Genomic DNA, 23,666 nt, shown 5'->3' on the forward strand with positions numbered 1-23,666 from the left:
CGCATGCCGGCTATTTATTCCTAAGAATGGATCGTATATGCGCTGCTCTGAATGTAATTTCACGTTCTGTCGATGTGAATGCTCTGTTTAAACCGAAGAAACACTGCAAGTAAAACCTGGGGATTTTAGAAAAACATGGAAGTGTAGACTGCGTAGAACGCAAAAAAGTGAACGAAGAACAAAAACGCAGAAATCCGCAATCGACTTCTCTATACTCTTGATGGAAATAAGCAATAAGCTCGATACTCTCATGACCTTGCCCAGCGCGATCGGTGGACTCGAAAAGTCTGCACAAGTACTTTCAGACACGTTTTTTGACGACCTTCAAAGGCGTTTACGTGCGCAGAAAAACTCCACTAATAAAACTGGTTATACGAGTAGACCTGCCGGAAAACGTCTCCTCGCCAAAGGAACTCGCTCAGCTCCCGTTAGATTTGGATAACATTGAAAGACAGAGCCGTCGTTTAAACAGTAAAATTCACGGCACCTCAGAAGCACAAGATGAAGACCTGATGAAAGAAATGAACGAACTGCACACAAAGCTGGAAATTCGACCTGTAGCCCAAAGTGACATTGGAGCTTTGCACAGACTCCCAGCAAAACCGGGTGAAACACGAGGCGTTATCGTTCGCTTTACGTGTCAGGAGCTTCGCGATTCTTGGCTTCAAAAAAACAGTCACTAAAGAAAAAAAATGCAAACGTGTATATTTGTACAAACATGACTCGGCTCTTCCACACTCTCCTGTTGATGACGAAGGAATGGTCGCAGAAATCAGGAGGCACGTTTGTTTGACATGCGAATGGGGGGAAAGTGCTAGTCCGAAAAAAAAATGGTGAATGAGCAGTGGTTATTTGTGATGAGGATGATCTTACCACTCTAAAGTAACTCGTACGAAAGAACGTCTAAACTTTTGTTATTTTTGTGCTTAATCTTTCTTGTGATATCGCATCTTTGAAAAATCAATAATCTTTTCTTTTTTATTTGAATGCAAGAAGCTTGCGAAAAAAGTTTGACGAGGTAAATATTTTTTTTTATCTGAGTTAAATCAATGGTTCGACAACCTATTGTAGTGAAACGTAATTTACATCTGATGAGTGTGTCCAGCTGGCTGGTTACGACAGCGCGCCGCTCAAGAAGGGCCGGCGGGGGTGTTGCTATTTATATTTGCTCAGAGCTATCATATAAAATGGTTCCTGAATACAACCTTACAAATGACAACGTTGAGTGCATTGTGATCTAATGCTGTGATATTTTGTTCACTCTCTTGTGCCGTCCTCCATCTGGATCCGTAAATCATTTCCTGCATTTCTCAGAAACATTGCTTGAACAGAGCATAGAACTGAAGTTACAGGTTGTTCTTGTTGGTGATCTTAACATAAATGCTTCAGAGCACACTGTAACATATTTGCGTTTTCAAGAGATATTTGAACCTCATGGTTGCACAAATACAATAGCTGTACTAACTAGAATCACCTCGACTTCTAAGACAACACTTTACCTATGTATCACAAATCTTCCTATTGAGGATTTGAAATTAGGAGTATTGACGTGCGATATTAGTGGTCATTTGCCAATATGCTTTTTACTACCTGTTAACCAACTGCGCAATGATAAAGAGAACAAGCTGGTTAGGACTATTCGGTACGAAATATTCAGCATTTCAAAGTTCTTATTTCTTGCCTAGATTGGGATTTTGTTTTGAGAGAAACTGATGCAAACACAGCCTATGAGGTTGTTTTTTTTTTATCCTGCTTTGAGTCCGCGCACAACACCTCTTTTTCCTTAAAGACACATAAAAAGCATAAGAAAACTCGAAAACTATGGATATATCATAAATTATATGAAAGAATTAAAAGTCGCAACAAGCTGTTTCAAATACTTCTAAAATCGAGAAGCGAAAGTGACCTTGGCATATTTAAGAAAGTCCGAAATAAACTAAACTCTGATATTAAAAAAGCAAAATGCGAATATTACATTAACGAATTTTTAGAGGTTATGGGAGATCACCGCATGATATGGCAAACAGTAAACGAGATAATTTCTAAACATACCTCGAAAAGAAAAGTTCAATTTTACAATGAGGCGCTGATGGATGAACATATAGCAAATACGTTAAATGCGCACTTTGTGGCTGTCGGCGCTCCTCAACATGTTCAGCCTGACGATTCAATCTGTCGTGACAGTCGCAAAAGTCACGAAAATGGGCGTGTGTTAAAAAACGCATGTGTTCAAAAAATGTGCGGTCCGAATAATGAGGTCACCTACTCTTTGATGTCGCAAACACCCGTTATGTTCAACACAGAGTGTGCTTTTTGTTGTTAAAAAAATGTCCTTGTGACAAATAAGAAAAAGAAAAGAAAACAAAAAAACAGTGAGGTCAGCTGGGTACCGTTCAGGGGGCGTAATCGAAACACCGAAATGCCGAACGTTTAACTGCGGCGTGTGCTGGGGGTTCGCAGATATTATATTCCTCAGGAGCATTACGATTCTTCATTTCAGTCAAAATAGATTCAAAAGTTTCTCAAAGTGGCCCATAGGAACAAAAGTGAAAAAATTATGTGGGGCCCAGGAATAAAAAAAGTCTACAATCCTGAGGTTGAAGTAGGTATAAAAGTAGAGTTGATTATTTCCGTTTATAGATATCCCGAGGAGCTTAAGAATTTCTGCAGTAGTTTGCCTGAAATTATCATCTTACTGCGTTTTGCTGCGAATAGCCAACAGAGGGCGCAACGAGAGCTTGTCCCGGAATGCTGGTGATAGGCTCCGCCAGTTCCTAACCAGATCAAACATATTTGTGCCCCTCCACCTCACAACCGACCCGAAATAGAAGAGGCCACCCGGAAGGCCCACAACCTGAATATCTATAAATCAACTGATGCCAACCGTTCCCGGTCCCGACTAAGGGCGGTCTTTTGATTTCAAGAAAACACACACACGTTTCGAGCAAATACTCTCTCTCAAATGACGGGACCGGAGAAGGGACAACGAGTTGGTGACGGAGAGGAAATGCCGGTAATTGGGTTGCAAAAATACATAAAAAAAAGGGAGAGAAACTGGCCCTGAAGTCGAGACCCCGCAAGGGTGCATCTAGGAGTTAGACGATTCAAAATAGAGGGGAAGGAAACGCATGGCTTGGCGACAAGAAGTCGAGGTTCGAAAAATCGGTTGTGCCGTAAGCCTGCGGGCGTTTGGGGCAACAAACACCAAAAACTGTCCTCTGCCAAAAGGACTCGCTCCCTTCGCCGGACGAAAAAAAGGAAAATGCTTTAGACATGCCGCGCTTTGTTGCATCTGCGTGCGCTGTGGGCGATGTACCATACACGGCTGGTACGGACACAAACGTTCCCTGCTCCATGTTGGCGGGACCAGCATGGACATGCAGGGTCACCCAAAATTTAGTATCTTTATATCTTTATTTTTTTTTCCTCTCGTACTTCACACGTTTTCTGCCGTAGTTTTTGCAGGGCCCTTCCCGTGCCAGGACTTGGGACTCTATCACGAGTTGTGAGACGAGTTGGTGGTCGTGTTTGCAATATTTTCGCACATAAATCTGAGAAGTAACTTTAACGACGGTACTTTCTACAGTTACTTTTGAAAAATAATAACCCTGTTACTGGTAAAAGTTCTTTTCACTAAGCAGTAAAGAGTTAGAGTTAACAGTTACGGAAGAAAAGTAACTAGTTATCGGTAATGCGTTACTTACTAGTAGCTAGTTACTACTCAAGACTGCTCTGTATAATTATCTTGGCTAAATGCTACTTTACTCTGTATATATATATTGTTTTCTTTTTTTCATACAGAGTCACGACAAATAGTTAACAAGAAACACCATTTCGCCTTCCGGAATGTTGCGAATTTCTATCTAAATATATATCACGATTAAGAGAAAGCCAAATCGACATCCATAATAAATAATTTAATGGAAAAGGCTGAAAATATGAGGCTATCCGAAAAATTCGAACCGCGGGTGCAGCCAGCGCCACAAGGTTCCCTTTGCCCTCGTCCGGGCCCACGCAACGGAGACCGGATCATGATCGTTGTGTGCACGCATGTCCAACAGATGAGCGGCGTTGCGCACGCCTATGGACACTCTGGACTCTGTTCCGGAAAGGACGCCACCGTAGTACCAGGGGTCCCTCTGATTGTTCCTGTAAAACGTAGAAGAAAAAAAAAAAGAAAACACTTCATTCTTTTTATTGCAATTCCAAGCTGCGTGGTTAATATCAAAGGGGTACACTTGCGTTTTTTTTTTTTCATAGACCCCAATTTGTCGGAAAATTTGCTAAACACACCATCAAACATCTATAGAATAGTAACCGATATATTACGCAAAAATAAAATTATTTCCAAGAAGTTATCGAATTTACAATTTTTTGTCTTCACCGTGCTTTTCAAAGATAAAGTCACTACTGGCAACAATCAAAAAGTGATGTCAGCGAAAGGCAGAGGTTCCCTCTTTGGACTGTAGACTTTGTCCCTAACTGATTACAAGCAGTTTCATGGTGTCGAACGAACCATTTAGGAACTTGCTCCAGCACCCGAGCAACAGCAGGAAACAAAGGCTCGGCATAGTCCATTTTTAGACTGCCGGCTCTATCTGCAAACCTGCCCTCCCATGACGTTATGGCATTAAAAAAAGCGCGGGTGTATTAGAATGTTGGTTGTGGCATAATGTTAACTTGCCGATTTCTCAATGACTATTCTGAATTTCGCCATACTAAATAGCATGCAAGAAAGGGTAAAGACCGGTGATTCAGAAAATACAGTTAGTTGGGGTAGCTAAAACTATCCCTGGAGTAAATCTTTAAAAGTTGGGTAAAATACGCTGTCCTACACAGATATGTAAATATGTATTTATTTAAGACGCACAGCGTTTTTTTTTTTTTTAACTTCTCTTCTGTGATAAACGTGGGTACGTACCTCAACCTTATTTTTTTATCAAATAGATAGATATTGAGTGTGACAGTTTGTTTACTTTTTATCAATAGATAAATATTGAGTTCGGCAGTCTTCCTGTTCGTATATCTCATCCTCATTTCGTGATTTTTTTGTGTCCGTCATTTATTAAGCCTTTATTACGATTAAGTTTTACTAAGTTTTATTACGAATGTTTAAATCAAAAGGAGTTTCTATCTGATGATTGACAAGTGTCTACAGTCTGATTCAGGGAAACCTTGTCTTGCTCCTACGGAATTTCAGGGTTTGAAAAATACTAGGCCTGTACAATCTCGATTTAATTAAGTAGCCAATTCTATCGTAAAATCATCCCGTAAAAACAACCAGAATCTGGAAAAAAAACCATATGCGCAATTATAATTAAGCATTCTCTGCTCTCCCAAAATATTAGTGTCATCATCATTTCTGTAGAAGTGGAGCGGTCTATCGATAACATGAAAATGGCTCTATAGTTAAGTACAAGTTAAAAATGTGCCAGCAGCTCCCACACACTCATTAACCTTCAGACACTCCTCCCCTGCGATGCGCAAATAGACCTATATCAAGGCGCACGTCGCGCTGAAGTCGCTTCACGCGATCGGTGTGGACATCCGTGACATGACACGACGTGTGCACACCCCCGTTTTGGGAACCCTCAGGTACGTTTGGCAGAACGTAAAGTGTGTCGCGAAGGACATGCAATGTGGCACCATGGGCACTTACCTGTTTAGAAATACGAATTCTAGACCATTCGCGACCCCTAGCACGTGCTTTTATGTCCTTAAACTTCAGCCATAGCCTTTTTTATACTGACAAAGCCTGGCAGATTGCCACGAGACGCGGCCGCCGAAATTGAAAAGGTGGAGCGGCAGACAACTCATGAGAGGAGAGCCACGTGTCGGGCGCCCCGCTGCGGCGACACGCCGAAACACACTTCTCGCGAGCGATAAATTGTCCGCTCGTGCTCCTCGCGTTCCTCGCGCTACCGCTTCTTTTTAGTCGGGTTTGAAAAGCCATCTTTCGGGTACTCGCCGCTTCAAAGGCTGTGCGCTGACGACCAGGTTCCCCTGGAGTGCCCTCATACACACGCACTTTTGCTTGAGTGGTGGCATCCCAGGCATTTTTCCGCCCGATCGTTTTTTTATGCATTTCCAAGTGCGCGCAATCCGGTGTCACTCAGCTCGAGCGCGTAACTTTGGCTAATGCATAGACGCCATTTTACCGCGCAAGTCACGCACCGAGTGCGCGAGAGCGTCACGCGCTGGCACCTTCAGAAAAACAATGGATGTCTTCACCCTCAGACAGACAGACATGTAGGCACCCTAGGTTCCCCGAAAAATGTTCTGTGCTTCCAGATCCTCGCGCTCCAAATCTGCAACCGGGCACTCTATGGCTCCGTCGTCGAACTGCCAGGCCTCATGAGTATAAACGAGGCTATGGTTATGGCTACTACGTTTTCTGGTTGATTCGTTAAGCGATTCGATGCCGGGTTGTACGTGGTGGTGCTCATTTGGCACATTTCTTTTTAAATTTTTATCCGTCGGGAGTTTTAAAATCTTTCATTTCAGCTAACAAAACTTAACTTCGTAAACCGGAAACGACATTTGACGTACGTGAAAATGAGGTTTGTAATGCCGCCCATGTCACTACCACCGTAGAGAATACGAAGCCTTCCTGGATCTGGCGTGACCCCGAATCGCTGTTGACACCTTTTGGCCAGCTTCTTCGCATCCCACGTTTTCGGCGGGAACATGTCGTCCACGCCGTCAGAGCACTGAGGCATCACCAATTCGCTGCATGTCTGGGAAAACAAGACACGCATTACTTGGTCAGTTCGCTCTCCTCGTGATAGCTATTAGGGAGTTTTAGTAGACCGTGTTTTCCCCTCCGCTCGCCCTCGGCTACGAAGAAACCGCCACTGCGCGTGCGCGCCGATGGCCTTGGCTGTAGAGTTCCGGGTAGCGCAGGGGCTTAGCGGAGCGGGAAACACGGTCTACTAAAACTCGCTATTGACGGGGAGACGTAATGCGGTCACGGAAAATTCAAGTGATTGGAGCAAGGCGAGTTTGATGTTAACTATTTTGAATTTCCAAACTTTATTAGTTTTTGATTTGTATTGCTACTGTCTATGTTTCAGTTAACTTGTTCCATAACAAACACATAAAATCTTGTAAACCGACATCCGTGAGCGGGCACCAACATTTCGAAATGCGTTGTCCTTTTTATGTGCTTTGTAATGTAATCAAGGCGATTTCGTTGTTCTTGAGCACATGAAATTAATAAATGATGATAATGATAATGTAAGTGGGTTCATCATTCGTGAAGGTAGTGTTTGCACGAGATATCTTTGGCATGTAGACTCAAAAAGCTCGCGGATGATGTGCTTCAAAGACACCAAGTAAATGTAGCAGGTTTTCATAGACGATTTAACTCGAAACATTATGCCAATCACCACATCTTTAAAGCAAGAGTTTTACATATACCAGAGTTTTCATACAACAGAATATAAACTGCTCAAGGACGACAGTTACTGTAAAAAAACATAAAAACGGTATTGTGAAAGTTTTTTTTGTTTTTTTTTTACAGTAATTTAATATTAAATGTTCGATTTATCCCAGTTATGTCAGGTAAAAAAAGGTTCCTAGTTCAGAAAATCCAACACGTCAAACATAGTGTATGGAATCTGGTGAGCGCTATTTGCCTAGTGGAACTAAAATAAAACACCTTGTTCTCTATGTTGGTCAATAGACGTATTGCTAAATTTCCCAAGCATCAAGGAGAATGCTGGTAATGTATGTACACGCGCCACACGCGCTCGCCTTCCCCTCGGACAACTCCGCGGACCTTTATGTGGCTAGTGCGGTGTCTGACGCCGTTCGGAACGAAACTGTCGCTCTAAGTCGTCGTTTAGATGACTATGAAGACAGATCTCGGCGTGAAAACTTAATTTTCCACGGCTTTCCTGACAAACAATCAGAATCGTGGGCTGAGTCAGAGAAACAAATAATTGAAGTGGTTTCGTCTGCTTTGAACTTGCAACTATCTGATCAAGCGATCTCTCGCGCTCATAGGTTGGGCAAGTTCTTTCCCAATAAATGCCGTCCGGTAATTGCAAAGTTTTCAAATTCAAAGGAAAGGGATTCTATTTTGGCAGCCAGGGCAAAGTTGAAGTCGTTTGGTTTTAGTGTTGGTGAGGACTTCTGCATTTCCACTCGAACCTCGCGTAAGAAACTGCTCGAATATGGGAAAGCTAGTAATCAGCAGTTTTCAATTCGCTACAATAAGTTGTACATTAACAGAAAATGCTTCATCTATTGTCCCTCATCAGACAGTGTCTGTGAGTTATACGCCAACAAGGAATCACCTGCTCACGCAAGTCAAAATTCAAGCAATGTCGTAGACAATGAAGTACCATTATCGTAACTATCACGTAACACCGTAATTCCCGTTAGTAAAATTCCTTTTCTTTTTTCAAATATCCGCAGTGTCGTTAACAAACGAGAGGAACTGTCAGCATTAATCGACACGTGTAGCGCCGATGTAATAATACTAACTGAAACGTGGTTGTCTGCCAAAATTGATAACAAAGAAGTTTTTGAGTGTGAGAAGACCTTTAATATTTATCGGTCTGATCGCGTCAATAGATTGGGAGGAGGTGTATTAATAGCCGTCGCAGAAAATCTGCACTCTTATCATATCTCTCATGCATCATGCTTGGAAATGGTATGCGTGTGTGTACGAATTAATCACCGTGACATGATCTTTTGTGCCTGTTATCGGCCACCAAACGCTTCCTTGACTTTCTGTGCACAACTTCATGACGTTTTAAACAGCCTTGTTGTCAGATTTCCGCACTCGCCAGTTTTTTTATTAGGTGATTTTAACTTTCCGAAAATATTATGGTCTGGTATGTGCCCTGTTCCGTCTGACCTTTCCGGTGAAACATCTGAGTTCATAAATTTGTGCACAGATTTTAATTTCTCTCAGTTAATAACTCAACCTACCAGGGTCACCGCGTCAAGTTCGAACATATTGGATCTCGTTCTCACAACTACTCCTGACCTCGTTCATTCTCTAAGTTTTTTACCAGGCCTGAGTGACCACTGCTTTGTTCACTTCACACTTGAAGGCAATTCTCATCGCCTTAAGAGTATGCCTAAACGTATACGCGATTACAGCAAAGCTAACTACCCTGCCATCAATGATGAATTGGCGCAATTTCTGGACGAATATATGCAGAATTTTTCTAATCGCACTATAGAATCCAATTGGTCTATTTTTAAAGTCAAAGTTAATTATCTTGTAAACAAATACGTACCCCTACGAATTATACCGTACAAAAACAGGTGCCCTTGGTTTACTGTTTCTTTAAAGCACCTGCGAAATAAAAAGAAACGACTGTTCCGCAAAGCAAAGCAGTCCAATAAACCGGACTTGTTGTGTGCATATCAGAATGTTGCAACCCTCTTTAAGAATGAAGTGGTAAAAGCCAAAAACATATTTTTTAATGATACCCTACCATCCTTATTGACAAATGACACTAAGAAATTTTGGAATATAATTGGTGGACAAAAAGAGAGTGTGATATCGCTAATCAACGATAATGGAGTCTCAGTTCCAAGGTCGGAATGTTCATATTTATTAAATGATGTGTTTTCTCAGTCTTTTATGCCACAGTCTTTTGTTTCTTGCCCTGAATATAATCTTGCAGCCTTTCCACTTATGGATCCTGTTATAATTGATTGCATTGGTGTGCTTAGCATAATAAAAAATTTAAAAGTTTCTTCTTCATCTGGAACTGACGGGATTAATTCTAAATTTCTGAAGAACACTGAAATGCTCTCTTCTGTAATACTGTCTAAACTTTTCTCGCAGTCCCTAGATCTTTGTTTGTTGCCCAGCGATTGGAAGGTGGGTAAGGTGGTACCTTTGTTTAAATCAGGTGATGCTCACTCTCCTCTTAATTACAGGCCTATATCTTTAACTAGTGTCCCATGTAAAATGTTGGAGCATATCATCTATTCTAACCTAGTTAACTTTCTTGAATCCAACTCATTTTTCACATATCGTCAGCATGGTTTTCGTAAATCATTCTCATGTGAAACGCAACTGGTTTGTTTCACGAACGATGTTCTCTCTGCGCTAGACAATAACCTTTCAATCGACTGCATATTTCTTGATTTTTCGAAAGCCTTTGATTTAGTCCCTCACCAACTGCTCTGCTTAAAATTAAAAAAACTAAACATTGACTCTAACATTCTTGCATGGATCGAAAATTTTCTCTCTAACAGAACACAGTTTGTAACTGCAAACGACTCAGACTCTCTTCCCTGCCCTGTTACTTCGGGTGTGCCGCAAGGTTCCGTCCTCGGCCCCCTTCTTTTCCTCATATACATAAATGACCTCGTTAACAATGTCCAGTCATCCATAAGGTTGTTTGCAGATGATTGTGTCATTTATCGTGTAATCTATTCTGATACTGATACGTCTTTTCTTCAGACTGACCTAAATTCCATTACTAACTGGTGTGACGTCTGCAAAATGCGCCTTAATGCCAGCAAATGTAAAGTAATGAGAATTTCACGGAAAGCTGCCTGTACTAACTTTCCACAATACAACATTGGTTCTGTTCTTGAGCAGGTGACCTCGTACAAGTACCTAGGTGTCCATATAACATCTGACCTCTCCTGGCAAACTCACATTAATTTTATTGCTAACAACGCTAATCGCATGCTAGGTTACTTACGCCGCAACTTCTCAAGAGCTCCTTCATCTTTAAAACTACTACTGTACAAGACCCTCGTTAGATCCAAGCTTGAGTATGCGAGTTCGGTGTGGGACCCAGGCCATGAATTTCTAATTAATCAAATTGAATCCGTACAAAATCGTGGCGCACGTTTTATTTTGTCTAATTTCTCGCGTTTTTCCAGTGTATCATCCATGAAACTAACTTTACATCTTCCGAATCTTTCATTGCGTAGAAAATTATCTCGTTTGTCCTTATTTCACAAAATTTATCATCACAACCAGCATCTAAGTGAAGAGCTTTTTTCTGAACCATCGTATGTATCCCATCGAAATGATCATCACCATAAAGTCAACGTTCCTTTCAGTCGCACGAAGCTCTTTTTTGATTCTTTTATCCCAAGAACTACTAATGACTGGAACCACCTGCCCACCTCCATCGCCACAATCACAGACGCTCCTGCATTCAAGTCTGCCATTGAAAACTATTATGTTAACTAATATGTGTTGAATTCTATTTTTTGTACTTTTGTTTTTCCCCCACTCCCTTCTGTAATGCCGTGTGGCCTTGAAGGTATTGAAATAAATAAATAAATAAATAAAATAAATAAATAAAGGCTTCGAAGCTACAAGCTCGAGCTAGCCCGCACTGCTGGCTTTGAGAAGAACATTCCTAGCGCGAGTGGTCGGTCTGTGGGATAACGTTTCAAAGCAGCAACCTCGTGCTATAGTGCTTGTGACATTGGCTGCAGTCTCAGCTTAAGCGGTCTATGAAGCGAGTTTTCTACTTTCGCTAAATACTGCTAAGAACAAATCCCTAACGTTAATAACATAAAGTACTTGTGTTAGTTATTTGTTTTCTAAGCAATGGCAATCGGCAAATAAATTCGATAGATATGAGCAACGTTCATCACCTCAACTCGAATCCAGAACAGCAGCCACGTAGCCTGTTGCCTATCCTATACCGCCAACGTTAATCATAGCCACGTGCTAGGATCGGCTAAGTAGAAAACGCGTGCTGAGCTCCAGGCATTGTTAGAGTTCGGCTATTCTCATCACCGCAGTGCTTGGACACGAACTACTACCCGAGGGTCCGCCGAGGCATTGATTGTTCCGAGCCGAAGTCGAGTGCTCACGCAGTTCTCGTGTCCAATTCATGAGCCGCGCTCGACTGTCGTCAGGCGGGCGATTTCGATCCCACATTTACGTCATCAAACTTTGCGAAGGCAAGACTGAAAAAAATAGTCCCATTTTATCATCCCAATTTCACCGCGACCAAGGAACTCCTGATTAAGTGGCTGTCCGTGCGAGTATACACGTGCGAGATTAGGACTAGTACGCGTATGTAAAGTCATTAACATTACAACTCAACGTCGTTTCACGACCCCTTCCAAGGTAAACAGGGGATAGCCCCTGCTCGTAAGTGTCAGCTCTTGGTATCACATTCGCCACTCCACTGCAAAGATAGCTGAATCCGGGGGAGTCTAGTTTCAAAACAAGCGGCTATCTCGCCTCCTCGTGACATCTTGGGTATTTGACTCGGCAAGGTCGCGTTGCTGACCTGTAAGCTACAGCCCGAGTGCAATCTCCCCGATTAGCGGTTATCAGTAGCGGGTGGCATTGGCCAAGCTGTGGTGTCCTCCGACGCCGAGAGAAAAGGTGCCTGACCTGAAAACTCCAGCCTGAGTGGACCCCCACGTTGGCGTCTATGCTGTAACACGCAGCGTTGCCCGTGCTGTTGTAGAGGATGGACGCTGCCTTGTGGAGACTGCGGATGAGGTCTTTGTCTGACTGGAGTGGGTTCCACAGAAAGCGACAGGCTTCCTGAAATGCGAAAGCACGTTTGTTTGTTCAATGCTACAAACGTTGGTAGAGTTCAAACATCTTACAGTCAAAACTAGGTATTGAGCTCTCTGCTCTGATGTCCTGAAATGCACTTTTATGTTTGAGAAGCATCCATTTTGATCAGGGAAACATTCTTGGGGCTTACAAGACTCCTTTTCCGGTGTCCTGAGTCACAACTAGCCACTCTACGAATATTAGTACTTCGTCGGCCTTTTTTTGCGAAATCGCCGAGAATTCGACGTTGGTCTACACGGGGTTCAATATTCAAAACAATTTGAGTTGTTTTTTGAAGCACTGACAGGTGCGGAAAGGAGCACCCGTCAGTGCTGTAAACGCACTGAGCTCCATGAAGGAGAGCTTGTGTAATAATCAGAAATATTCAGATATAATAAGTACGTTTTTTGAATACCAGATTAGCGCGCAAGGTCGGAATAAGTTGTGATGAAAAGCATGCATCACATGATAGTGCTTTCGACTTTTAAACTAGGTAAGTGTAGATATGTTGTTTCTTTATCAATCCACTCAATTTGTCAAAGTTTACAAGTAAAAGAAACCAATCCATGTATGATTTGACATATATTTCACTTGCAAAAGATCGTGGTGAATGACGTTAAGATGTTATTATTTTCACACGTTAGTCGCACACAAACATAAGTAGGTCAACTAAGTTTGGATATAAGAAAACAACATTATAAATAAAAGCTGTTTGACCTACTTTGACCGGGTGTGCCGGTAGCTTCCCAAAGAGCTCTGTCTCGTACGGGTAGTCCAGCATGGATAGTGTCTCGTAAGCCTCTTTGAGCCACTGATACAAATGAGTCATGCTGTCTTTGCTGAGCCGCTGGCACGACTGGAATGTTTCTGTCAAGAACTCGAGTCCATCTTCTGTAATTAAAAAACAACCAATATAGTTTTTTTTTTTTTTAATTTGAGCCATGAAGCAAATTAAACTCAATGTTGTCTTTTAAAGGGATGCTGAACCGAAATCTGGATTCCCCAAAACACGCGGCCAAGAGCGTGCAACGTGATGCTAGAAACACCAAAACATCACTCATACAGCGATATCTCGAACGGATGGCCGTATTTTTCAGAAAAAGAGACGCATTTGGCAGGAATGTTGACGTCATGTTTCTCCGAGAAGGAGAGGGAACGGCCTCGCGTCTCCTCCGCCTCGCGGCCTTGAGGGAGCGAAACGAAGAGAGGAGGAAACTAGGTACCTTGACGTCACGTGCCTCGTCGGCCTGGTTCAATCTCGACTTCTTTTTCCAAAAATACGGCCGTCCATTTGAGATATCGCCTTACTAATAGTGCTGTAGGGATTCTAGTGTCCCGCCTACATCTCCAGCATTGTTTTTTGAAATCCAAATTACGGTTCACCATCCCTTTAAAGCGAGAAACATGAAGATGAACACATTGTTTTGAGTTTAATTACCGATGGCATTACACAAACGCAAGGCACTGTAACACACATAAAAGTTAAAGTTCGTATAGTTTGCATGCCCGGTTTTCTTATTAAACTATGGTACAAAACACAAAGAATTGTATACTCTGCCCTCAAACTCATCACAGTTTAAAATACTTTCTGAATATGTTAACCGTTCGACAATCATGTCTCTGCTGCCTTCTTCAATTGAGTTGGCATAGCACTAGAATACATTACGCCAGTACGTACCTTAAGAAAGGAGTGACAAAGTGACAAATCATTTTAATATTTATCTTTAACGAATATCATTTGTCCACACCTCGCGCTGAAAAGTTTATCATGAATAGCAGCAATCATCATCTCAACTCTGACTGTCTTAATATCAGCCTGAGTGTTTTTAGTTGGTTCCCAACCTTCTGTTATCTGTAAAGACGGTTTCTGAGAATAGTCAGATCGTCTACAGTGTAGGCAGTGTAAACTCACGCGACTCCGCGAGCTTGCTCATGATGTTCCACGATTTCCGGATGCTGGCAGCGCAGTTCTGAGACTGGCTCTTGTAACTGTCCGTGACGGCTCGGGAGAACTTTCCGCAGGGAACTTCGCCGCTGTAGTAGGCGATTGGAGCACCAGATGCGTAAGCCCTGTTTAGAAGGCACAGGTCTGTCCTGTAAATTTTGAGGTCTTCGCTTCTCTAGATTAGAGTTAGATGTTGTGAAGGGACACTTTAGCCCTGAGCAATATTCTATTCTGCCCTACGGTCTTAATCATATAAGCGTAGAGACCATAGACAGACTTTTGTTAAACGAATACGAAGGTTGGACTGAATGCTTCTCGTGAAATCCTAATAAACATTTTCTTGAACATCTTATAAAGTTACTTGAAATTTAGAAAACAATATTAAAAAAGCAAAGTGAATGGCAGATATTTTTTTTCATTCCTTGCTAACAATGTTTAAGAAAAGGCAGTGGTTAATTTGAATTTGAAGTACAGAACTCAAGCAAATTTTCCACCAACAAATATAACTAGCAGCGTAAAAAATCTTATCTTAAATAAGCATTGCGGATTCAACGCCTTCATTTAAAAAAGTTTCTTTAAACCAAAAAAGGCTTTCTTCGTTATTTCCAAAGGTGATTCTGGTACGTAGAAATATTTTTTTCATAACCACTTACACAACGACTAAGAAACGTCTTGCAATATTTTCCCATTATTTAAGAAAAAATGCTCCTGCAATACTCTAAATAACAATTTATGTTTTTATAAGGGACACATTGAAACATAATCATACGATAAATTTACGTGAACTTGATATCACTAGGCTTGAATGCACAATTGAATTCTCTAAAAATAAAATCTAGTTTCTTTATTTTTTTTTAATTTAGAATACAGCCTACGGAACCTAGCCCTCGGACAATTTACCGCGAAGGTTCTGAAATGTTTGTTTGAATTGGCCTCGATATACACGGACATTTCGATGCACTAATGTAAAATAGATTATCACCCTGGTTTCTGCTGTTAGTAACATCGCAATCTAAATGACTGAATTCATGTGCTGTTTTAAAGCAGATTGGGTTGGAGTGAAGGTTAGACAAATAAGTTAAAAAGTTTTTTATCCTAAATAAAGGTCACACACAAGAGAGATAGTAGATGTGATCAATAAAAATAACCCTTTGACGAGGTGTGGATAACGTAGCCGCATCCAGGCTGCAAGCATCCCACCATACCCTCCGCCGAAAGTCACCACAGGGCTTTTTTCAGCTCCGGGCACTGTCGACTTCAGGTGTTGAATCAGGTACGCGAAGTCAGCCAAGGCTTGCTCTGTTGTCAAGTACCCTCTTTTCTCCCTTCCCTGTGTATGAGAACCAGAACTTTGATTCAAATTTTGGGGCATATTCTAGCACATGAGTGTTACTGTTTATGTAATGATATGTAAATTCGAAGTTCTAAATTAAATACTCCCGGGTTTTAAATCCCGTAATAAATGACAACAAGACCGTTAGAACACACAAAAAAAAACACACTTTATTTACACGAGAAAAAACTCCAAATAGCATGATTTTGGCGGAATTTGCGACAGGAATGCACGTTCGACCGATTCTGCTCGCAATACCGGCTTACTGTTTCAATATTGCTCACCTAAAGCAACGCAAAAGTACACTGTGAAAACTTAACGCTTTCTCGCCTTGTTGCGCTGCGTTGTGAAAGGCGTTGGTCGATGAAGTGGTGACGAAGCAGGTGCCGGCAAGTTGCGGAGTAAGCTTGAAGCCGGTTGGTTGGAGGCCGTGCTGGCTCGGGCGTCGTGCCTTGGAGTGACGTGTTGGCGTGGACGGGGCCGCTATGGTCTTGGCGTGTGCTCCGCAACACATGTACCAGCTTTCAACTAGGGTGAAGGCCTCGCCGGAGTCGGAGGTCAGGTCAGGTGGAAGCCTTGAAAGGCTCGGGCTCGTAGCCCAACCTTTCCCTTCGGCACCCTGCTGCCTCCGACCATGGTCGCGCGTTATGAACGACTGGAACGCCGCTTCTATTCTGTCGTCGTCCTCGCATCGGCACGCGCACAATCGAACGCGGCTTCAGGTGGCATGAGTGTGCATGTGCCATCCTCCGGTCGATTCTGCTCGTGCGGATGCGAGGAGGACGACAGAGAGGAAGCGGCTCTCGAATCGCTCGGAGTGCGGGATCACACCGGAAGCAGCAGGGCAAGGAAGCGAAAGGCCGTCGGGCTACGGCCCGAGCTTATCAAGGCTTCCGCCTGGCCTGACCTCCAGCTCCGATGAGGTTTTCACCCCAGTTTGAATTCGGTGCACGTGTTGAGGAGCACACCTCAGGACAACACCAGCCCCTTCGCCCCATCTACTCCAACCGCGCCAACGCCGCATCCGACCCACCGGCTTCAAGCTTCACCCTGACGTTCCGGCACCAGCTTTGTCGCTGTCCCATCGACCAACACCTCTCAAGACCCAGCGCCAGAAGACAAGAAAGCGATAAATTCTCACAGTAAAATTTCTGTTTATTATTTTTATTTTTTTTTTGTAGTGAGCAACATCAAAGCAGTGATCCGATATTGCGTGAACAATCGGTCGAACGTGCATTCCTGTAACTAATCCACCAAAGTCATACTATACCTAGCGTTTCTTGTGTAAATACAGCGTGTTTCTTTTGTGTGCTAACGGCCGCGTTGCCCTTCATATGGTTGTTTATAGAGTGTTATATACGACTCTTGGAAACCGCAAACGAAGCCACACCGAGTGCTGGAAGGGTAATTGAAGAAGGCAGTACAGAACATCTCTTGTTTTGTGAAGCATCCGAAGAGAACACTATCACAGCTACCGCTGACGTGTCCGATGACCGAACAATTCAGGAGTCATTGAAACCCTCGGAAGGTTTATGGCACGTTTCGAAATATGTCCAGAATTAGATAACGTGAAGGGCACGGAAGTAGCCACAGGAGGCTGTGGAAAAGCTCCAGTTCAGGTGACTGTGACAAAGAAGATAGTAAAGTAAAAAAATGCAACCCTCAGGCCTAAAACAAATGAATGGTGGATCATCGAACGTGACCCAGGTAGAGGTGCGTTTTCAGGACGCTGGCAAGACGCCGTTCAAACAAAGCAGACGGCGTCGCAAAAGAGTGCGACTGTCTGTAAAGGCAGTTCGTCGAAAGGAAAACGTTCACTCGCGAAGTGAGCCCTCGCACATGACACTTTCGCATGACTAAAGTCACACAAATATTATCAATAACATATTTATGAGAACGACTTCGTAACTTGGTTTAATTCCAAGTTTCGTCAACGAAGAACCACCTTCTGACAAAGTAATATATAGTCAGTTTCATTTTACCTCGTAAGCGTAAATTGTGTAATGTGACAATATTTTTATAAAGTCGATCTTAAAGTCTTGCTGTATGAATTTTTATATCATCGGAAGGCGTGCACAGACGGAAATATTTCAAAAGTGATAATATTCTGAACGCTAAAACTGAGGGTTTCGGATTATACAGTAAATCGTATGATGTTCATTATCAGCTAAAGAGACTTATCAAATGATGTCATATATAGGCTGGTAATCTATTAAACAAAATCAATGGTTACCACTCATTTGAAAAATTAAATCTTGCATCACCTTATCACTTTACTTGGCGCCTTCTGATCGTTTTGATTAAATCCGATGTCGTTGTAACAAAAATGAAACGTGTGTGTCGTTTTTCTCGCGCGAATTGAACGTAAGCAATCCGGTTTTCGGAGTCCCCTTTTTTTTCTTATAGGTCGGGTTAATTTATTATTGGTGAACTATTCTTAATTAACTTTCATGATGATATTCTTGCAGATGTAGAACTGAAATTTTCGTTGTTCTCCTTCTAGTGCTTTCAGTAAGGGGCTGGTAATTTTGTCACAGTGTCAGAAAAGGCGACGGCTCTATGGTCACCGACATGTTAAGAAACTTGAGGCGTGGTCATTGATATTAGTTCGCTCCTTTGTGCTCTTGAAAGCTCATGCCACAATCTGATCGGCTACGGACCGACGATGAGACTGAGAAGACACTCGATACTCGCCTCACCCTGCGCTTCCAACGCTGTCAGCGACAGCCTTGCAAGCGCAGGAAAGAACACCTCAAGATTATACCGAATTGCAAAGATTTGAGCATGTAAAAATATATTGATGCATTGGGTGCTCGTTCTAAGAATGTAATATTTCATATATTGTTTTTTGTGTTAACATATCTTTTTTTTTTCATTTTTCCTAGCTATGCAATAATGACTACATCAGTGCACGATTAGTTGCAATCATAAAATCACGAAAGCTCTTCAGCGAACTGCGCAATTGTTGTCATGATGCGCCGAATGTTTGCGTGGATTATGCAGAAATATTAAGCCAGTCGCCTGCTGGAATTTCCAATCTAATGGGAATACTTACATTGAATGACTGTTCTCCGTACGGCAAAGAATCGCCATAGTAGCGGTGCTCAGCAAACACAAGCATTGCCTTGAATTCGGGGGCCCAATCGTACATCATTCCCTTTAAAATAATAAAGATAAGAGCAACGATCAGGCGCTATGCATATGACACTTCGATGGCAACGGACTCAACGAATATTAATCTATATGTCAAAACGAGCGATCTCCGAGTGGAAAGTACCGTGTACACTCTTTCTAGTGTATAATCAGGCAATAAATCCGATAAATATCAATATATATTTAAAAAATCACAGGTAGAATGCGGCGCTAACTCAAAGAATATCAATATAGATTGAACAAAAAGACATAATGTTCCCTCTATGACAGTAAACGTTCATAGTGTAGTATTCACTTGTGGATATAAACTCAACGAATATCAATATACCTCGAAAGAATATGATTTTATTATCGCCTTTTTCACTGAAGTTTCAAATGATATTGCGATATTGCAATGCATCAGTAGCCTTCACTCAACGCATGAAAACAAATCAGGGCATAATGTCCCCCCTCTTTGAGAGAACAGTATCACATACCATGCTGTTTACTTATGAGACATTTATTGAAATGAGATCAACTAAAGTCCAGATATACGTAAAAATAGAGAGATGAAGTTTTTCCTTTGGTTGGAAACAGCATCAGTAGGTACTAAAATAACTTTACACCTTACGCAAAACACTGACACATTGCGATTTCATGTTCTCGTGATACTCTACATAGAACTTCACAAGAAATAGAGACTGATAAAACAGTATAGGTAATCTTTTTTTTTTTTTTTTTTTTTTGGAAGAGTAGTGCAGCACGGGCGAACAAACCCCTGTACTGTGCTCGTTGTCCACGTCGCTGCCGCAAACGTCCCATTTACGCTGCCTTGCCCCCCCCCCCCCTCCCCCCCCCCCCCCCCGCCTTTCCCCACCTAACCTTTGGTGATATGACGAACAAAGATCCATGCACTATCCACCATTCATCATCCTATTTGGCACCGAAATCTAGCGTTTCGAAAGAGATTTCTGGCGTCGAAGCAGCCCAGCAGCTGCGACTGCTGTGCCTAGATTTCAGAGTGGTTTCAGCTGGTCGATCTGAGTCACGCAATTTATGGGTCGCTTTCGCTGTACAAAGTGTCGAGCGTTTAGTAGACGATTTGCTCTCCCTCTGTGCCCACCCTCCTTCTCGACACGTGACAATGCACTTAGGCACACTTGCAACCATGCCGTGTAGTCCGCCATTAAATTACGAGCGCACTTCATGGTTCGAGTGCTCCCTCTCTCAAACCTAGAACGTCTGACTGCGATTCGGAAAGGTGGCGCCATCTGATAGAGCATCCCTCAACTTGGCAGCAGTCTCTTGTGACCGCCTAAATCAATAACACTAAAACTACTTTTGTTTTTCTTATATAATTTATATCATTCCCGCTATCTTCAAACTTGACATTACTCGTCTACTAAAGACGTTTTTAAACGACACTAGAGCTACTTTTAATCCAGGGCGTTCGCTAAGAACGCAAATGCACGTATACACCAGCGCGCGGCTTTGACGTTATGACGCTGTGGTGTTTCTGCTGTCGGCACGGCACATACACAGTGGCCACACTTGATGTGGTCAAACAGAAACTTATTTGTTAACATCTTGTTCTTCTACTCTCAATGATTTGGCTTATTTTTTCCTTAATTTTTTTATTCTAAATCAATAGGCGCCTTAAAATAACGCAAGTTTCATTTTATATAAAATGTTGAAAAAGAATAGGGAGTTTTTCTTCGTTTAAGGGACTACAATATTAAAATAGGGTTAAAGTAAAGAGGAAAGGAAAAAATACACACTACAACTAGAAAAGAAAGTAAAACCGGGTATGTTCTAACACAAACTGAGATTGTACAGATTTTATCGCGCCTGTCACGTGTTCTTGCCTATATATTTTTTCGAACAAACCATTTGATTCGCGAAGACCTCGACGTTCATTTCGCTGCCAGTGTAGAAAAATATTGGACCACCGTTGCCATTCCAGCTCTTGTCGTAGAGCAGATATCGCTGCCGAAACTTGTCGGGATTGCTGAAGCTGAAGTGGTCCACCTAGACGAGAAATTAAAACTGTTTAATTAAAATCACGCAGGCCACGGGAAGTAAAATACCGCGCTTTTATCGAAAGATGGGGATCCGTATTGATTTTAACGGGGTTTTTAGTCTCAAATCAGTGTGTTGCGAAATGGTTCATTTGACTAAACGTCATGTTGCATTGCGTTGTCTTCACCAGACATGTTTTCTTAGCATGAAAGCGAGCTATACTAGGATCTTCTTCATATCTGGGGATTGGCGTTTTCTTCGGACGAATGAAAGCTGCCCCTGTTTATTTTGTATTGTATAAAAATATATATATATACAAACTTTTTCCCAATTTTTTTTTTATTTTATGTGTAATCTAATATTTATATCTTTTATTTAAATCGTGTAAATCAGGCGTTTTCGTTGCACAACTACATAGGAAAATGAAAATTGTATAGTAGCTTGCCTCTCTTAAGTATATTGCAAAAACAATAATAGTGTACCTACTCTTGTAACACAAAGAAAGTTTCGGGCCAGGCTGCCAGCCTGTCGATTTCGCCATTTTATATACATTTCTCTAAACTGCCCTTCTGAGTCACTTCCGCCGACTACTTTATAAAGTGTATTCAAATCAATGTCTCGTCTATTAAGAGCAAACGCCGATGGCGTTTGCTCAGATCGAGAAGAGCCACAAGACTGCGACATTGTCTGAATCACGAATCACGAAAAAAAAATACAATGAGGAATTACCGAGGCATAGGAAACCGCTGCTACTGTGAATTTCGCCAGAAGCCGTCTACACTCTAAAAAAAAACCGTGCATCCACTTTCCCGCACAACACTCGGGGAGCCAATCACGGCAACTTACGAAGGCAGCTCGGTGAATGACGATGCCGAAACATATGTTTAGACCAAAAAACGCAGACTGAGTTGTGACATTAAGCAATGCAAGCGTGACGTTTTGCATTGCTTAATGTCACAACTCAGACTGCGCTTTTTGGTCTAAACATATGTTTCCGCATCGTCATTCGCTGAGCTGCCTGCGTAAGTTGAGGTGATTGGCTCTCCGAGTTGTTCGTGAAAGTAGACGCACAAACATTTTTTAGAGTGTAAAATAAATAGAAAAATCAATTCAAGTAATGTAGATGCGAGTCTTATAAAAACGAGCAAGTGACGCGTGGTAATAATTAAAACTAACGACTAACGTTCGCAACCGAAGTAGTATAGTGAAAGACTGCTTAAGGAACGCGGGGCATGGTCTCTTATTCTGACACTTCCCGATTCGTGATTGTTTCGTTAGAGTTCTTACCGGCAAATCCTGCAATTTCATTGGCCACGGAGCGGTGATAATTGATCGGTATTTGCCACTTCCTTTTTTTTTTTGTTTTTTTGTTTTACCTATCAGTGACTATCTAGAGTACTAGGATCCAGACACTGTCGCAGTCTTAGGTGGATCATAAAAAACAAAACAGAAAAATATAGAGTGCCTTTCCACCATCCCGTTTTCACAATTCCCCCGGCAACTTCAACTAGATTAACTTAAAAAAAAAAAAAGAAGAAACATCAGAAGCTGGAACAAAAACGTTCCGTAAAGTTAGCCTATGCTTCGCGTAACACCGGACATAAGATGGAAATCAGGCGTTCGAAAAAAACAAAAAACACTGTCCTCGTAAATTTGTTCAAGGTTCGGCAATATTACTCACCTTCTGCTTGATGTAAGACACTTGGTAATCTCTGTGAGCGTACACGTAGAGGATTGCAGTGAAGACGAGGAATGCACTGTTGAGGCATCTGAAAACCGGCATTGGAGCCAAGGAACTGATCCACGCGGCCAGCTCGTCCGCTCAAGTAGGAACAACAAAATATCGGCCGGGTACCGACAAGCGGTCAAACACCGCCCTGGGGAATAGGAGATCAGATAAAAATAAAATAAAGATGATCTGACCTCTTCGTTTGATGTGTATATCTTTTTCGTCCTAGGACGAGTAGAACCACTTTTTTGTTCTTGATGACGGTGGTTTCCTGCCCCCTTTTCTTTTTTTTTTTTCCCGAATGGTGGAGCCTGCTGGATCATTTATCAACAGCAATTGTGATAAATACGCAGAGGGAAATGTTTTCTTCTTGTTTCTTTTCATTTATTGACGCAAGTAACAATGTTCAATTATGTTTCTGTCTGACCTATCTCGAGCGTTTCTCGGTGGGTATATATATTCCTTAGAAAGAAAGATTATCCCTTGCCGACTTGATATAGCAGATCAAAATGACTTCTGCAAAACGCGCAACCCCTTTTACATTTTTTTTTTTTACGCCATGCTGGAATTGCAGTTTCGGGTACAAGACCTGAATTCCTTCAATTCTCAACTGTTTCAATTGGGATTCGCGGGATCCCAGACAAAAAAGAGATGCCCAAAAGTGAAAAAAAAAGTGTGAACATCAACTGCTCCCTCCTTACCGAGATAGTGTCCAAAAGTTGTTTGTAAAGTGCATATTTGTCACAGAACAGCACAATTGTCACTGTTATTTTGCTTTTGATGCTATAGTTCAGTTCGCTGGTCACGAAGTAATTTATCGTATTTTCCAAGCTATAGTCCACGGGCTAGAAATGTCTGGAAGTTTAAATTTTAGTCATTGCTGACTATCTACGCGTGCGGGCTCTACAGAAACTTTGTTTATCAAAATCATTCATTATGACGAGACGTGACAGATTTTGTAAATGAAAGAGTGTGTTAACGAAGATTT

At 42.0% G+C, this 23,666-nt stretch overlaps 1 protein-coding gene and 1 pseudogene across 1 annotated transcript; one reads left to right on the forward strand and one right to left on the reverse strand.

Annotated features, from left to right (window-relative positions):
- Positions 1-220: 220 nt before the first annotated feature.
- Positions 221-793, forward strand: LOC120842825 (annotated as a pseudogene).
- A 3,146-nt stretch (positions 794-3,939) lies between these two features.
- Positions 3,940-22,758, reverse strand: LOC115316030 (lysosomal Pro-X carboxypeptidase). Its single transcript, XM_029975370.4, has 9 exons — positions 22,631-22,758; positions 20,818-20,958; positions 18,854-18,955; positions 15,614-15,795; positions 14,433-14,590; positions 13,242-13,411; positions 12,350-12,505; positions 6,550-6,737; positions 3,940-4,149 (listed from the first exon to the last, which is right to left on the reverse strand). Exons 1-9 carry the CDS (start codon positions 22,730-22,732, stop codon positions 3,945-3,947), a joined length of 1,404 nt encoding a protein of 467 aa, XP_029831230.2. The 5' UTR covers positions 22,733-22,758; the 3' UTR covers positions 3,940-3,944.
- Positions 22,759-23,666: the final 908 nt, after the last annotated feature.

The sequence above is a fragment of the Ixodes scapularis genome, unplaced genomic scaffold (assembly GCF_016920785.2).
Source record: "Ixodes scapularis isolate PalLabHiFi unplaced genomic scaffold, ASM1692078v2 PGA_scaffold12__126_contigs__length_90152505, whole genome shotgun sequence".
NCBI lineage: Eukaryota > Metazoa > Arthropoda > Arachnida > Ixodida > Ixodidae > Ixodes > Ixodes scapularis.

Excerpts from the sequence above, each read along its gene's own strand:
- LOC115316030 (XM_029975370.4), bottom strand. The coding sequence starts at position 22,732 with ATGCCGGTTTTCAGATGCCTCAACAGTGCATTCCTCGTCTTCACTGCA. Across the intron at positions 20,959-22,630 it reads TGTCTTACATCAAGCAGAAG|GTGGACCACTTCAGCTTCAG; the intron begins GTGAGTAATATT and ends TTTCTCGTCTAG. Across the intron at positions 6,738-12,349 it reads ACTCAGGCTGGAGTTTTCAG|ACATGCAGCGAATTGGTGAT; the intron begins GTCAGGCACCTT and ends TTGTTTTCCCAG.